The 18,733-nt window shown below is 37.0% G+C and overlaps 1 protein-coding gene across 1 annotated transcript in view; it reads right to left on the minus strand.

Annotated features, from left to right (window-relative positions):
- LOC146170329 (disheveled-associated activator of morphogenesis 2-like) overlaps positions 1-18,733 on the minus strand; it is a 50,566-nt gene that overhangs the window by 20,373 nt on the left and 11,460 nt on the right. Inside the window, exons 4-6 of the mRNA XM_083390874.1 lie at positions 3,140-3,231; positions 1,830-1,965; positions 950-1,147 (exon numbers count right to left, since the gene is read on the minus strand). Of these exons, the coding sequence (XP_083247000.1) occupies positions 950-1,147; positions 1,830-1,965; positions 3,140-3,231 (426 nt within the window). The remainder of the gene's footprint in view (positions 1-949; positions 1,148-1,829; positions 1,966-3,139; positions 3,232-18,733) is intronic.

An 18,733-nucleotide genomic window follows, 5' to 3' on the forward strand; every position in this document is an offset into this window, starting at 1 on the left:
ACAATGCACTAAAATCTTATTTTTTAAGGTAAATTTTTTTAAACTATCGCGCGTATTATCTTGACCGAAGGCAGTTTACTAAATTTCGACGTTATTGACACAATATCCACCATAACTGGCAGTATTGCTCTTTTCGAGTCAGTGTAAGGGCAGTTTATATTCAAGCACACCAAAAAAAGTAATCCTGCTAACATTTATAAGACGCATATGTTCCATAAAAAGGCGTGAATTTTAATAATGCACAAACAAGTTTTATTTCAATTTTCTCCATGGAAAGCATTTCAATGTGTTTTACACTCGGGGTCCATATGCGCTGTTGCCTTGGAAACAGGGATGTGCATTAATTATTTAAAGGGTTTTCATCAAAAATTTAAAACAATTTGTGAAGAAGTTAAAACATTTATAAAATATTCATAGATGCAGTTATCGATAAATAAGGAATTTTCAAAGGTGAGTAGCGCGCACAATTGATATGCGGAGTGACGGTTTAGCAATAAACCTTAGGCATTAATATTATGTTCATCAATATTTTTCAATCAGCACCAATCCATCATTTCCTCGGGGAAAATTATTGCAAACAACAATAAACTATATTTTCAACATTGGAAAGCATATTTGACAATTAAAACGAAACACAAAAAAATCTAAAAAACAATGTTTTGGGTAAAACTATGCATGCGTTTGTAATGTAGCTTGATAATGAATTGCAACGCCAAAAAGGTCGAGTAGATCGACAGCATCTTGATTAAGACATTTCCATACGAACTTGCATCATCTTCAGTAAATGTAACGCGAAAGTAAATAAAAAAATCAGTTAATTGAAGATGATACAAGCTCGTATCGAAACGTCTTAATCAAGATGCTGTCGATCTACTCGACCTTTTGGCTTTGCAATTCATCATTATCAAAATAAGGTTTTCATAAAGATACTTTTGCACTTCAAAATTACCTGAAACCTTGTTCTTTCGTGTGCAAACTTCTGGTAGTGGAGCATGGCTTCTAGAACCTTCTTATGGCCGCCTGGAACAAGACAGACGGCCCCGAGAATCTCAAGAACGGCGGTTTTGGTGCGGAGACTCTCACAGGCCAAACTCTGTGCTATCACGTTGATGGCGTCCGGGTGGGCCAGCACATTCGCCCTTCCTTGCTGTAAACAAAAGCAGAAAAAAGTTTTTTTTTAAAGGGTTGTATTAAATACTATTTATAAGATGATAACATTTCAATTTTCTGTTGACCATTGTTGTAAAAAAGTCTTTTTAAAATGACTGAAGTTTGGTCAAGTCATTTGCAAAATAATGTCAGGCCAGGTTAACTAATATCTGAAAAAGGTAAAATCCCACCTCATTATCATAGCAAGTGATTGACATTAAAAAAAAATCATAAGCTATTACTAATTGGTAACTTGTCTCATATCAAGTGGTATTTAAACAAAATAAAAAATGTAACCAATAGAAAGAAAATTGTTTTAAAATACAAAAAAAAAAATAAAAAAACGTTTTCCAATGAATAATACCACAACAGTCGTGTCCAAATAAGTTAGGAAAATATTTGAGACCATTCAAGCTATTTGAAAACTGTCCTAAACCTTGTTCAAGTACAAAACTGTTTTATATCAGTGAAAAAAAAAACGTTGGAAAATTGCGATCATTGCAAAATTTTACAGGTGGTTTTCTAAAAGAAACTCATGTAACCAGTGACTGTGATAAACCACAAACAGATAGTCAGCTACAAAACGATGGCAAATTGCAATCACTACAAAATTTCACAGTTGGTTTCCTAAAGTCATACAAACAGTAGTAGCATAAAAAGACAGTAAGTTTTTGATTTACCGTGTTGTTCATCAGGGCCTTTACGCATCCGATGATTGACGTGTGGATTCGGCTGTCTCTCACCTCCGGAACCATGTTCTTGAGGAAATTGAGGATGCACGACAAACCGTCGAGCTCTGTGAATCTCACCACGAACCTGCGTGTGTTACATAACAATGAACCATTGTAAGGGGAAGCTATCGAGTTCTTGTGTTTGTGGCAAAACATGAGCACAGATTTCCGACACCAAGGGTTAAATAAGGTCACATGTTGTATCAGTTGCTGGTGGATTTGTGTTGCACAGAGTAACAAAGACACAAAGGGCATCTCTGGAGAAATTTGCATTCAGAAATGAATTGTGCATGTCAAGCCAATAACAGACGTTTCGACCCACACTTTTATATCATCATCAGTTAATGTTACAAGTGTGTATCAATACAAAATTCCGTTCTGCTTAAGGTCCCTAAAAAAACATAAATTTTTCTTGCAAAATTCTTTGAATATTTTATAAAAAAACTGCATCCATTCGGTTATAATCTGGCCAAGACAACTGTACCCATATCTTTTAGGCACAAACAGGTGTAACTATACCTATTTGTCACAGAGACGTGTAACCGACTCTAAGGGTTAAATAGGATTACATGTTATATTGTATCAATTGTTAGTGGATATGTGTTGAACAGAGTGACAATCACACAAAAGGCGACTCTGACGAAATTTTCATACAGGAATTAATTGAGCATGTCAAGCCAAAAAGGTGGAGTAAATTGATATCATCTTAAAAAAGACGTTTCGGTAAACAATTGTATGGCACATGTGTATTGAATATCAATTGCTGGTGGGTTTGTGTTGAACAATTACACAAATAATATCTGCCGAAATTTGCATACACATAAATTGCAGCTTGAAAATGAATGTCAAATAGGTCGAGTATATTGACATCATCTTAAAAATGACGTTTCGATACACACTTGTATCATCAGTTAATGTCACAAGTGTGTATCAATACAAATGTGTCATACAAGTGTTTATCGAAATGTCTGTTTTAAGATGATGTCGATATACTCGACCTATTCTTTGACATTCATTTTCAAGCTACATTACAGATTCGTGCAAAGTAAAGACACTTTTAAGCATATACTGTAGTTTACAAAAGTTTCTTTTGTAGTGCTACCTACAGTTTTTTGAATAGTGCCACCTACACTTTTCAAATACAAATAAGGATACACGCAAAGATATCGGTTTTTTAGATCTTAACCCAAAAAACGCATTGCCTGAAAATTATTTATCGACTTCCAAAACCTAGTTTTATTTTAAAAAGATTATAATACCTCAATGGCTGTGTACGAAGAGCTGACTTAAGTCCATCCACTAATTTAAGTCGGATTTCTATTTCTTCTTCGTCGTACATCAACACCATTATCTGAAATAGTTGTGAACATTACTTCAAACAAGGCAACAATTGTAATTATAAATTGGTTTGTATTTCTGTGTTGGCAAATAAAATATAACAGAATTAACTTGGACATAAAATAAACAAAAAATTGTAAAGTCTAGCAGTTAACGTTTTTCTCCAATTAATTAAATAATTTATTGGAATCATAAGTTATACTAGTGGTTCTTATCCGGGTTGCCGAGAGATATTTAAAACCGGGTTGCCGAGAGATATTTTAAACTCTTTAGGATTTTCATTTTTGCTCTATTGGTAAGCTTCTTGATACAATTTTTTGTGTACGATAAAAGTGCCAATGACTAAAACAATTTTATCAACCTTGTTGCACAGTTAACGTGCTGTTTCAATCTCGTTTATTGTAACGTTACAGTTAACCACTCAGCACAAATACGAGCAAGGGTGCCGCGAGCTATTTATAATTTCTGCTGCAAGCCAAAAAAGGTTGCGAAACACTGAGTTCCACTTTAGGCATGGCAATCAGGAGGCTTAGTCCCGCCAGGAAGTTGAATTGCATTGTTATTTTAACGCAATGAGCTGAATTAAGGGAGAAAATGGAGAAGTAACGAATACAATAAACCTGTATGTGGTTAAACTTGCTAATTTGGTGCCAGTTATATAAAGTGAATTATGAGTACGAATCAGAAGAATGTTGTGTCCAAAACAAGCAGTTCATCTTGTATTACAAATTATCGTTTTTAGTTTGGCTTGGTAGTGATTACAAATTGGCATTGGTGGGTGGTATCCATGATAGGATTGCTTAGGGGTTTAAAAATGTTGGTTTTGAAAAATGAACCCCGATATCAAGGCAGCTTAAAAGTCTGTGATCAACACTGTGGCTGCGAAAAACCACAATAAGTTTTTTTAAATCGAACCTTCAAAAATACACTGTTTTGATGGGTATTTGTAGAGCAGCTTCAACTAAAACTTTTTGATTAACACTGTGGCTGCAAAAATACATAAAAAAGTTGTTTTAATCAACTTTAAAAATAGATTGTTTTGATGGGCATTTGTAGAGCAGCTTTAACTAAATTTTGTGAATAACACTGTGGCTGCAATAATACAAGAAAAAAGTTTTTTTTAATCGAAACTTCAAAAATACACTGTTTTAAAGGCATTTGTAGAGTACCAACAAGTCAAATTTTGTGTGCTGTGGCTACGGAAAACAAACAAGTTTCAGGAGCAGCTAGAAGGCCAAAAATAGTTAATTGTAGAGCAGCGTTCCAGAACGGCCGAGGCGGGGAAAGTGGTTCCCACAAGACAGCGCGATGTTCCGATTGTCGCGCAACAATATAATCACAGGGCGCGGTGAATGTGACGTCACAAACGCAGTTGCACGCTCGAACGCGCGGCCATGCGCGAAAAACAAAACAATCGAATTATGGGAACAGATCAGGGTGGCCAGATTGGCCTTTTTAAGGCCAAATACCTCGAATTTGGCTTTTCTAGGGTCTATTAGCCTTGGAAATTATACATTTGGCAAATCATATACAAACTATACATTTATTGTCATGCTTTGTGATGTTATAAGTAAATTTATGATAAGTAAATAAAATTAGTGACTAAAGACTTGTTATAAAAGTTTTTTTTTTTTTTAATAGAAACAGATAAATATCTATTTGAGATATTTTCCTTGTTTTGGCCTTTTGTTGTATTATTTTTAGCGTGTTGCTATTGGCATTGAGCCGATATCGGCCGATATCTCTTCCAGTTAGTTAGTTGGTTTCAGGGATGTTCGAAAATATCGGATTTGACCGATATGCAATTTTTCGACCACAAACAGCAGGTTTCTATAGTCTACCTGTTTTATGACGTCAATTTATGACGACAGGTCTAAAAACGTCATGCCGACTCTGGCTCGCGCGAATCAAAATTGTTCAAGGGGTTTCGCGTTAAAACAAAGTTTAACAACCCCTGGTGTAAATCAAAGAACTACTTTCGTTTACTTAACACCACAGTTACATTTGTCCAGTAAAATAATGACGTATTATTATTTTGCATTCATGCTTACATGAAGATAATATAAATACGGCCATTGATAATTAGGAAATAGGTTCTATTTTGTTTTAAACGAGGACCCTAGATGGATACGTTTGGATTTCTGTGCATCAGCTGGGCGGCAGAAAATTTTTGGGTGTGACTGATAAATTGACGTCATGCAAAAAGTAGACACAAGTTGTGGTTTTCGGCCAAAAAATCGAAAACTAATATATTTTATCTGAAAACATTTAAGCAGAAGGCGTAGGCCTATTTTTATCATTCAAACATAGTAGGCTGCACATCAGTAGTTTCAACCCAATGTCAGTTTAAGCACCGCTATTACCCATTACATGAGAAATCGTGTGTTAAAAAAACAGCAGTCTACTCTAAACTGTGGCCGCGTAAACCAGGACTGGTCGGTTAGGCTTGGACGAAACAACAGGAAGCATGTTATATGCAGGGCTGATGTTGTGCGAGGCGCTGTTGCATGCACACGACGTTCGCACAAATTTGTGTACTGGTAAAAACACCAACAAGGTTTAGATGCAAACTCGTGGATTTGTTTATATCTTATAAGGCCGGCCAACATGGCGATTTACAACAAAGAAAGCTTCCCTGTTTGAAAGTGCGTTCTTGTCGTTTTCCGACCCTTGGCTGTAAAAACGTTATAAAAACTACAATTCCGCGTTATCGCAATTCACACACATAGGTTTTAAGGTTTTTGGCGACACTTTTATATTTTAATAGACCGCCACAATTTCGTCTAAGTATATGTAAAATCAACAGAGTTATTAAGTTACGGAAGTAAGTTATAGGCTATATACTTCTGCATGGGCTTTGATATTCTTATTAAGTTATATATAGTTTTCGACCGTTTTAGTTCCTCAAAGCACCTTGAAACCAAAATGCAAAACGTAGGTCGACATTTTTTTAACATGAACGAAAAAAAAATGGTCGAGTTTTTTTTTAAACCTACTGGTCAATTCTATTTTGTGCAAATGATGCTAAAAAACACCAATTTAAACGCTATTTACGTTAGTTTAGCTCAGTGCTTCTCAACCGGGGTGCCATTTTTAACGCTCAAGGGTGCCGAGAGATATTTAAAATTCGTTAGGATTCCAATTTTACTCTATTGGTAAGCTTCTTAATAGAATTTTTTGTGTACGATAAAAGTGCCAAAATTTAAACAGTTTTTATTTTAATCTTGTTGCACGGTTAATGTTCTGTTGCAATCTCGTTTATTATAACGTTACAGTTAACCACTTAGCAAAAATACGAGCAAGGGTGTCGCGATGATTTGCCAAAAGAAACACTAGTTTAGCTTGTACGAGTGAAAACGCAAATCGTACACTACGACAAAAACGCTCACGTTCCAAGAAATACTTCGTGACCTTTAATCTGGGTGACGTCATTGAAAGCGGCGGGATGTTCGAGCAAATAATGATCGCAGCATCGCCACTACGTCCAGTACAATCTGTCAATCACGCGCGCACTCAAGCGCGACCGACAGGCGCTGACGTAGTGACCGTCACTTTTCCGTGAAGGCCATTTGTCTTTCGCCAAGTCCCGGAAAAGAGGTCACAATAAAGCTGGACGTGTTCTGGGGCCGCCTAAAACGGGGCTGGCTCTTTATTTTTTGCCTCATTTTCTGGCCACTTAGCTAATGGTTCTAAACCGGGTTGCCATTTTTAATGCCTAAGGGTACCTGAGAGATATTTGAGAATCTAATTTTTGCTTAACTCTTACAACTTTTTGTGTAAGATTAGAGTGGATTAAGCAAATTCTATGAAACTGGCCCGAAAAGTTACGAAAAACGGCAAAATGATTGGGACAGTCTCATAAGCGACAGCCAAGTAGTATGCTCGCCTCGTTTTGTTTGACAAACGCGCTGACTGATTGCCGACGTTTGGCATGTGTAGCTTACATATGTCGGTGGTACGGTGGAGAGGCGACGACACGACAATAAATCCGACCTGGTTAACGGTGCCTTTGCATTGCTTCACAAGTGGCTTTTACGAGCTTCTAATGGTGAACCAGTTTGTTTAAGGCAGCCTATTGCGACAGCTGCTAGTCGTGCAGAAACAGCAATCAAGTCAATCTCAACAAGAAAGACGAAGAATAGCCTCTGCTATAGAGATCGAACGATGTCACACGATATTTTGGATTTTTGCCAACCGATACCCAAAACCGACACACTATTTTTATTATTGACAAGAAATAGGCTTAAAATTGAAAAGAAAAACAAAAAAAAAACATCATATTTTCGCAGTGAAATATCGGCTAACTTTACCGATACCGATGTATCCGTAGAATCAAAATATCAGCCGATAATTATCGGTAAACCGATATATCGGTCGATCTATTCTCTATTACGCTGAGGATAAGTTAAAAGACCGTAAAATATTAAGCAAAACCAATTTAAGTCAAATGCGGCTTTATGAACTAAATAGCAAAGTTTACGAATGCTCATTTTTAAGAGTCATTACACCAAAGTGAAACAGGACTATCGCGAAAAAAAATGGTTTACTGCGAATTGATAAGAACAGCAAAACCGCGAAAGGTTGTTAACACCCCTCTACCCAGTTGCCAAGTGTCACTAACCACTGAGCACATAGCACACAATGTCTTTTGTTTTACATTTTGCGGTAATGCCAATGAAAGGTTGTGTCCTATTGTGGGATTATGTCAAATTGAAGTGATATTACGAAACTATTCATTTTCATTTAATCAAGAATAACTAATCAAAATAAACAGTAAATACGTAATATGAATATCAAAGCCCATACAGAAATAACTATCATTTTCAACATATGTAAAAAATGAATAAAGGGCTTTGATATTCGTACTACGCCTTACTATACCTCCAACCATTATGCTCCAAAACAATTAATACGCTCAGGTTTTTCTATTTGAGTTTTAAACTTTTTGTGTAATACCATATTACATAAACTACTATACTTTTCCGTAGTATCAATGTAGCCTATATTGTGTGTGTAGCCGCAAACAATGCGTAAATTATTTTTAGCACGAGTTGCTGGTAATCTTGGTGATACCCGATTTAAATAATTAACTCTTTTTACAAGTGAAAACAATGCCAGGCAGCAACAGCATATTCATTAAATCATTCACCCCGAAGAAAGACTTACGAAAGGTTGCCGAAACGTTGGTAAAGAATTACAATTACCAGAGGAGCTGTTTTTTTATTAATATTTCTATGCCTTGTGACAAAAGTTCATATATTCCTTAAATGATTAAATAACTTGCTAAATAGGTCTGTTCCAAACTTGCAGCATCCGCACGTCAAGATTTCAGATGTTTTCTATTTTGCTTCTTAGAAACCACCACGTTAGGTGACGGGGCCCAAGCTCGGTTTTACCCCGCACCGAACGCTGTGACGTCACAATGGGACTCCCTTGTTTAGACCCGGAAGCGCCCCGCGATCGACTGCTACGTCATAATGACGCCATGTGCCACGAATTGCACGATTTCTTTAAACTGCGAATATCGTGTGAGACTTTAGGGAAATTTTGTTAGTAATCATTTATGGTGGTTTTTATGCTTAGTTGGGTGGTTCTTAACCGTTCAAACGGTGTTAGCTAAGAAGATTTTGAATATCATACGAATAAACATTTTTTTGAATTATTAAGCTATGACAGTATGATATGTCATTAATAAATAAATAAACAACGTTAAAATTACCTAATGATTTACATTTAAATAACGATTAAAAATCTAAACCTTTATATATAACCTTTTTTCAGCGGTCGAATACTGCATCTCATATCATTGTTAAAATTATTCCAAAAAATGTTACGTTACCAAGTTTGGGGAATAATTACCAACGTTTAAAACAAAAGTGACACCATTTATTTTAGAAAGATAACCAATACAAACAGAGCGGGAAAGGTAGTCGGATGTTTTCACATTTTTATACTAAAATTAATTTCACCTAAAGGCTCCAACTGTAAAAAAAAACTCAGATGATAACAATTGCGTCCTACCTTTTATAAGTGAAGCTTTGATTTGCTTTTCAGTCACACTAACTGAAGATGACACAAGTTCGTATCGAAACGTCTTAATCAAGATGCTGTGGATCTACTCGACCTTTTTGGCTTTGAAATTTATTATTAAGCTACATTACGTGCATAGTGTGCCCAAAAACCCAAAATTAAGTTCTTCTGGTATATGTTTGTTTGTCCAACGTTTCGGCTAAAGTTTTAATTCAAATTTTTCTGACGGCGAAAGTTTTTAAGTGCACGTCCTGCAATTAACCGTAACTTCCGCCGCATCTCCAAGACTATGACATGAGGATTTGATGCAATGTCATCGCGGTTTAGGCCTATTTTCGTCGAGTCACGCACTTCATACCAGGGAGAATGCTTTGACAAAAGATGGTAAACGCCGACACGATTCAATTCACATCTAAACACCCCCAATATTTGACGACTTGGCAAGAATGGCTGCAGTATTTCTATACGTTCACAGTGGTTCTTTAACTGTTAGTTGCCGATTTAAAACGGCAATATTAGTTGTTTTAGAAAAAAAGGAAAATATTTTTTTTTGGAAAAAAAATGACAATAAATTGATAAGCGACTTTTGACCGCTCAATAGCAATATGTAGTTGCTTCTTAACTATGTAATTGTTTAAATTTGTACCTATGAAATTTATATGCAAACCACATAAATTTTGTGTTGACCACATTTGTCACATTTAAAAGCGGGTAATTTTAAAAACTTTAGGTCTATTCTTTGAGTCTTGGGTAACAAAACTGAAAAGTGGCACTGATATATATATTACCACAAAAATAGGATTGCAAAACCGCGAAACATTTTTGACAACTTCCGTTTGGACATAAATTTAAAAACATTAAAAAAATCAGCACGCGTGTTGCCAAAAAGCAGAAAGGGCGACCTACAGTGAAGTAGCATACACACGAGTTTGCGCGTAAAAATCCTCCAAACACCAACGGCATGTTAAAAAATCAGCGCGCACGGCTGCTCCCAACAACAATGCAAGCCACAAACAGCAAAGATTGATTTTCCGACACGTTTTTCTGCAGAAAGAGGCTCTAGAGTTAGGCTTTATTGCAACGCCGAAAGGAGGAAATGATTTATCACAGGCCAAGGTCCAACCGAAAAATGCACAGAAGCAGCAAACCGCGTTTTTTTCCCAAATAGGACTTGTGTTTTCAGCAACGATTTAACTTGCCAAACGTTGTGAATTCCTTATAAGTATAGGGCGAATATTTTTTGACTTGTCAAAAAAACTGAAAATTTTGTCAAAATTTACACGTTAGGTCAAAATTTGTCAATATTTTTGTAAGTCAAAATCGAATAAAAATGCACATAAATCGCTTACAAAATTAAAAAAAAAATAAAGTCAGCTTTTAGAAATTGGTCGTTCGGTTATTTTGAAATTTATCTTTCATTTTATCAAAAAAAAATTGATATAAGTTCAAAGTCATTTTAACCCTATTATATCTTTATTAGAGCAATATACAGTATAAAAAACGCGTGATTAACGACGCCCAAGTTATTTAAATCAATGTATTTCTAACAGGTCAAAATTTGTCAAAATTTTAATTTTTCAGGTCAAAATTTCCTATTTTTTTGGTCAAAAAATATTCGCCCTACTTATAAGTATTCGTTGCGGAATATCATAATGATGCATTCGTTTTAAATTTAAAAATCATATTGCTAGCATGAATATCGTTTGATTGACTGGTTCGGTTAGTCTGCTGGAGACTTATGGTGTACCATAATATGTAAGCCGTTATTGTTGATCAACGACCGATTCAGGGGGGTGTACGTATCTTTCATTGAAAAATTTATTATTATGACATGTATTTGGATATATTGGAAAAGTTGGGCAAATGTGTTTTTTCAACAAAGGTAATCAGGACAACAAGTGTTAATATGGCCACTTCGAATGCCTTAAAATGCACACCAAATGTCTCCATAAATGTTTTCTCTTTAGACATCTTTAACCAAAGCAGATATTAAGCAAAATTTCATAATGTTTGAAGTCTATAGTAAATAGTAGTAATAATACCAAAGCCCAAACAGGAGTAGGTAAAAACATATTCAGACTATGTTAAAAATGAATAAAGAGATATTCTAAACGTTCAAAATGCTAGCTACTTTTGTATGGGCTTTGATATTCTTACTGAGTAAAATTAATATGCGAAATAGTGAAAACGGGCTATAAAACTGGAGGTTTAATATAGGATGTCGGGAGTTCTAACAAGAAACCATAAACAATCGCTGTGTACGCCAATTCAACCATACGATGTTTGGTGATTGCCTAAAACTGAAATGGGCTCCCGTTTTAAAAGCGACAGCCGTTCTGCCAAAAGCGACGCAATCCAATTGTTATCGACTTAATTTGTTTAAAATCACATTTGAAACCAGACGCCATTCTGCAGACGGGAGATTGCTGAACCAAATACAATTGGCGAGTCCTAATGTAAACGCCACTGTAAAACGACCAACAAAACACGTTGTATAAGGCCAAAGAACGTCCATACGTCTGGTTAACGGGACTAAATATTTAGGTCGCTTTTTGTTGCAGTAAACAAAACGGCAGAAAAAAAAGCTTTTTAAGCACATCAGGAACATATAATCGGGCTATGCTTTAGCAAAAACAACAATTTGGCTTCGAACAACAGATTGACGAAGAGCGATATTGCATTGTACAGTCTGTCGCACTGAATTAGACTGAACAAAGGGAAAGAAACCCTCATCGTTAAAACAATGCGTAATACAGAGAAAATGCGTTTATTAACTGTCAGTGCGGAAATCTGTACAAAAATGGGCGCCAGATGGAAAATGTATTGCTTAATACGTCGTCTCGATTGTAAAAATCGCAAAATCGCAAAATAGCACTTACATTGCCAGGCAAAAGCACTTATTTTTACAAAAGGCATTTAAGGCTTTGGGACATAAGGAAGGCGAAATCTCCATTATACATAATGCAAATTGTTCTGTCACAGGGGAGACAAACACCCGTTTGTGTGACGTCACAAAGATTATGCAAAGGCTGCAGAACGCAGGAGACGGGGGGTCTTTGATATATCCCGCCCTTGATCGAATTACCAAACCCATCTGCTGGCTTGGAAAGGTCGCACAACGGTTGGTGCGCTTTCGTGCGGGCGACGCGCCCAATCGTTGTGACAACTGGGAAAACGATACATCGGCCAGATTTCTTGTTACATTTCGATTGTGACGTAAAAGAAATCATGAATTGGCAGCGCGGCGAGAGAGCGATTTGAGACGAAAGGTCGAAGCTTTGTCATCTGCAACGCCGAGCACAACATACTTGGAAGTTTTGTAAGCCAAAAAACATTTCAAAAAACGGATTAGGCTTTGTACTGTATGTGTGCACTGTGTACTGTAGTGAAACAGGCACAATTTGGTGAGTAATATTTCGGGCCTAAAATGGATTGAATATATGGGATACTTAAAGGTCGCTATTTGTAAAACGTCAAAATTCGTTAGCATTTAAAAAAATCCCCATAACCATCTGCCACCTCGCTCAACAAACACTTATGTCATTAATATACAGGTTTGTCGCAAAATTTAAGCCAAAAATCAGGGCTTGTGGAAACTTTATGCCCTAATTGGGCTGCCGCAATTTGCACTAAAAAGGTTTACAATACATTGTACGTGTGCAATACAAAAGTCCTTTGTTCATTTTTATTCACTTCCCCAACGGAGTTGCAGAATACAAAACGGCAATTCTGGGTGATTCTTCGGAAAAGCTAAAATTCGTACATATTCCCGTCAGTCACAATAACAAATTCGGCGGCACTCAAAATACAGAAGCCTTTCCCATAGCGCGTGTTTAATTTAAGAAAAGGGCGCCAAAATCAGGGCATATAGTTGGCTGGAGTATGTGTTTTTTGTTCAGTTTGCACTGAAAAACGATTTATGATGACAGCAGGCCAAATACAGCCAATTCGTGAACGCGTTTGTGGCGAATTCGCGTATTTGATAAAAAGCTTCGCATCGAGAAGGCCAAGTCGGCCGCAGTAGATGTTGAAACTCAACATATCGGGAGCCCGAATACATTCTCAAGCCATGCGTTGTGTACCATTGCCTCGGTTATCCACTAATAATAATGTTGTCCTAATTATGAGCGAAAAATCAAGTTGTTTGCGACTCCTGAGTACCGAGTCCGGCTCCAGACTAACAGTCTGTGTTCCACCCATTAACGTAACTAAATAGGGCCCTACAGTACACACTACAGAAAAAAATAAAACGTGAGTTGGCGCAGCAAGGTACGATTTGACACTTGAGCTGTTCGCGTGCCGTGTGCGACAGAGCGGAACCGACAAAGTCCTCAAGTATTGACTCGGCTTTGTCGCTTCGACTCGCACGGCAAACAAAACGACGATTCGCGCCTTGTAAGTGCAAACGCGAAATGGCCGAAGGCACACAACACGACGAAAAGCTGCCTTTAGCACTCCGCTGTGCCGAAATGGCAATGTGTTGGGTATTTTCGGGGAAATATGGCTTGTCGCTCTTGCGAAACGTCAAGTGCGAATTCGAATTTCGTGAAAGGTCAGTTGATAAGACAAGTTCCAAGAACAAGGTGTTCTTCTTTAGAATTGCTCGCACTGCAGTAACCCGGGAATACAAAAACTATAGAATATAACTGTAATATATTAAGTCAGAGGTTTCTAATTTGTTTGTTCTCACGACCCCTTTTCAGTTTTCGAAACCTTGCGCGACCCCCCAATTATAGTGTATAATATAATAGATCAACCAGAGTCAATGAAAAACACATTTCAAAATTGGCAAAATTCAAATAGGGAAGAAATCTAGACGGATTGTGTCCAGATTGTTTTAAAATTTGGTTGAAATGCCGGACTTAAGGACGCACAATAAGCTAAAGTTACGGTTTGAGCGCCCAATTATTTCTATTAGACAGTGTCTGACTGAAGCTACGCTTGATTCATCAATTATAAAGTGTAATGGCGACGTCATAAACGCGACAGGTTCACTGCAGTAAAAGCCACACAAAGACAAATGTTAGACTGGCGGTTGCTTTTGCTCTATACTGCTAAACTTTAAGCACATATTGCTTATTTCCAAAAGTTTTTTCTTATCATACACTACACGGCGACCCCCAGGTTGGGAACCACTGGTCTCAGAGGACGCGTTCTATAGAATATTTAACCAAATCAAAACATAAACTTAATAGTAGCAATAAAGATTTGATTCGTTTTCCACAAAAATTAAGAGTGGCTCTGGCCCAAAGGAGATACATTTACAAACAATTTAAAGGCAATTATCGATTTCTCATGACAATAACAATCAGACGTAAACACAATGAAGCAAACAGTTAAAAAGTCTTAGTTTTTTTAAGTTAAACGGTAAAAACCTATTTAAAGCATTATTTTCAATTTTAGGCTGCAATAGAAACAGGACGCGCTACAAATAGCCGATTGTACTCCCGGGCTCACATTACCAAACGTTGATTCCTTAGGGAAGAGGTATCTTGGTAAATTTAGTTTTCGCCGAGCCAAAAATAGCAACACTTTGGACTGTTTTACAAGGGAAGACATTACGGTTCAATTTCGTATCTGAAAAAAAACCGACGCGGGCAGGATAACGTCTTTTATCGATCCAAGCAGACGCAATAATGTTTGATGTGACTTTATTGGCGTTCCAGTAATACAGTGATTCTCAACCTTTCATGGCTTACAACCCTCCCTCAAAAATAATAAATAGATTTTCGGCACCCCGACATGAATTTTTGTTGATTATTCTACTAAAATGACACTATAAATAGAACTGAAACATCACAATCAACTTAAAACATGTAGGAAAATGTTATTTGATATAATGGTCGTATCAGAAAGCTTACCAATTGAGCAAAAATCAGATTCTTAATAAATAATAACTATCGGCAACCTTGAGCATTAGAAATGGCACACCAGGGCGCCACGGCACCCCGGTTGAGAACCACTGCTTTAACAGAACATTACCAAAAAAATGTGTGGTCGGACGTTTGCAACACTTCGGATCACAGAATACGACACAATGTCATTACTCGCGCTCACAAAACAACCTTTATTTTATTTAAATTAAAAGAGTTTTTCGCATGTTATTATGTATTGTGGTACACTGTGCAAGGATCTGTAATGTAGCTTGATAATGAATTTCAAAGCCGAAAAAGGTCGAGTAGATAGACATCATCTTGATTAAGACGCTTCGATACGAGCTTGTATCATCTTCAGGTAATGTGTTCAGTTAAAAAACCCATGTATTTTATCTGCACGGTTTTTTAGTCCTGGACAAGCTAACTCAACGCCATCATATCTAATGGCTTGAAAACCGCAGCGTTTAGACTCGAAAGAGTTAAAAATAGAAGGGCTAATGTTCGGTGCCAGTCGCGGTCACGCGAGACTAATCAAGCGTCTCGACACCAAGACGTCACAGGCGGTAAGTAAAAATCTCAAAAGCGGTGGAAGTTTGCGTAACGACTACGAGACACGCCTTTGAAACGAAACGTTGGCGGATTTATCAAATGGTTATAACGTATTAAGACCTTATCGCTAAAAAACGAACATTTGTACGTTTTACTATTTAGCTCAGTGGTTCTTAAACTGGGGTCCGTGAACTTATTTTAGCGGGTCCACGAAGGCCTAATTGAAATGTTAATGTATATTTAAAAAGTAATCAATTTTTCAAAAAAAGGGTTTAGTTGAAAATAGACGTTTTATCACTGGATGTAGTTCGACTCCGTTTCACATTATTTTGAAAGTAAGCAGATTTTTGTTTTACTTGTATTTTGACGTCATTTATGACGTCATCTCTAAAAATTTTCTTGCCTACCGTGGTCCACGCCAAGCACAAAAATAAATTAGGGGTCCGCGGTAAAAAAAGTTCAAGAACCCCTGATTTAGCTTATTTTATGATCTAGGGATGTCTGATATCCATTTGGTATCGTATCGACGGGCCGCGCTTTAACGAAATTAAAAGCTCTGTTTTAGCAGGTGGCGTAACTCAGTGTCTGATGCGAAACTTAGCGGCTAAGGACCGTGGGTCAAAGCAATTATTCTATTCCACAATTATTTTGACTAACAATAGCGTTTATAGTGAAGGTCAAGTGTGCGGTTCCGAACGTAATATAATGTCTGCCCGCAAGTTTAAAGGGGCTTTTAATTATTCGCGCAGTTCGCCGTTTACATTGCCACTTAAAGTTCCACTTTTTAAAGCGTAATTTGGTTCAGCGAATTTGGTAAATGCGTGTTTTGACAATGGCGTCAATTAAAGGGCACAGCATTTTTCGGGACACTTAACAGTACCGTGTAACGAGAATTGCGTTCGCATTTAGCGACTATAGTTAAACGTATTTCTAATTACACACGCATATAAGCCATTTATACGACACTGTGTATGACTTGAACAAGTGATTGTTGGTGCTTTGAATATATTTTATTATTATCTTTACGTTTTCTAGTCCGTCGGAATTTGTAAAAATACTCAAGTTTGAGTTTTCAAATATCTAGAACTCGCAATTCGGCTTAGATTTATCGCATACCTGGGTGCCAATATGGTGGTAACACTGCAATTACTCAAACAGCAACTCACCAGAGTGTAAGGCCTTTGGTGTTGCTGATATAACTTAATAGTTTTTGTAGTTTGATTTGTGATACTTTTATTTTCCAAAAGTCAATGTTTTCATATTTTTTTTTCAATTTTTTAAATTTAACTTTAAAACCTATGAACATTCGCTACGTATAAAGGCGATTAAATTCCTTAATCGGAGAACATTCACCGCATCTCGGGTCAACGAACTTGAAACGAAAACGTCTGAAACGCGAGCGGACAAAGCGAGTGCGCTTTATGACGTAACACAGGAAGCGAGCGCGTCATCACCGTTTTCTGAAAAGCGAAGTGCGAAAAAATCAGACGAACAACAACATCGCGTCGAATTTAGCGTAAACCGACACCGCTCTCATCCGCTCAGACACGGACGCGTGTGTGACTCAACAAAAACGTGACGTCATCGCCGACTGCAAATCAGTAGTGACGTCATTAATAGCGGCAAAACTGCAAGGCCGGTCTAGATGCGAAGTTTGCACATAGTTGAACTTACCGCAGATAAGTTGTTAAACAAAATGCAAAAAATGCAACGTTTTTAGGAAAACACAATGATATTTCATTGCTTAGTTCAGTGGTTCTCAAATTTTCTGCCTTGCGGCACACTTTTAACAGAATAACAATATAGTGACTTTACTACCGCCCTTACCACACAACAAAATATATGTAAATATCTCAAAATTATTAGTCTTGAATGGATAGTGCGTATTTAAGTCTAAAATGCTTGCGCGTATGCCTATTGGTTAGACAAAAAACTTATTTTCCAAAATTAAAGAAAGTTTCGCTGCACACTTGACAATTTCTCGAGGCACTGAAGTGTGCCGCGGCATACAGTTTGGGAATCACTATGAGCTGGTCAATTCAAAGAAGTGATTGTATTTTTTTACATTTTTTGTAAGTAGTAAGAAATACGTCAACTCGTACCGAAAAATTGTTTTTCATTTTGTCAATAAATCGGGGATATTTCGCTCAGTCCTGAACTACAACTTACAGCTCATTGCCTGCGGTTGGCGTGGTTGAATCGAACAAAGATTTTGGTGGCGTTTCGATTTTACGACCCTCTTTTTCCGAGAAATTTGGTATCGCTTCCAAGGGGAGAAAAGCATTTTTCTTTTAAAACATACATTCAGACTTCAGAGTGTCTTTTTTTTCGCCTCAGCAGGATGATGTCATAATGGTAAACTTACCTGACCTCAGTAACTTCAACAGTTCCACCACATAGTTTATAGTTTTCGATTTTAACAAACAAGGCTTTATCGCCGCATGAGATTTACATAAACTTCAGACTCTCGACTAGTCATAAAATAAACCGTGGGTGGGTATGATTGGGTGATATCATATTTACAGAAGCGATCGGTAACCTTAAGAAAGGTTAAATATCATTCCTGTTTTCGACTTTTTGGGGTTAACAGTACTTGCAAGTAAAGTGTAGTACTTTTAACCTAAAACACTGGCCAAAAATGTGTTGTGAATATATTTGTAAGTTTGTAGCTAAGAGATTATTTGCTCATGTGTTGATGATTTGTTCATTTTAATCGATTACGGTATAATTAGTCATACACAAGTGCAATATATTGCTCGAGTCAGGCAAGCGTTGTGTTTATCAACACGGCACACACATTTTTTAGCAAAAATGGCTAATGATCGCATATTTCATGCCTGCTGCAAATTGCATGGCCGCCCTTAAGGCACACACTGAATAATCGTCTTTTAAACAAGGGAGGCACTTTTGGCAAGCGATATGCGTAAAAGGTTACAAGGGGTCTAGTCAGTCTCTAGTGTAATCAATAAAACTCAAAGTTTAAAAAACAGAGTAAAACCACGATCAGACACTTTTTTTAAAGGAATATATATTTCGCCCATACTGGCATCGTCAGTTCCT

Source organism: Ascidiella aspersa, chromosome 1 (assembly GCF_963924565.1).
Source record: "Ascidiella aspersa chromosome 1, kaAscAspe10.2, whole genome shotgun sequence".
NCBI classification, from domain to species: Eukaryota; Metazoa; Chordata; class Ascidiacea; order Phlebobranchia; family Ascidiidae; genus Ascidiella; species Ascidiella aspersa.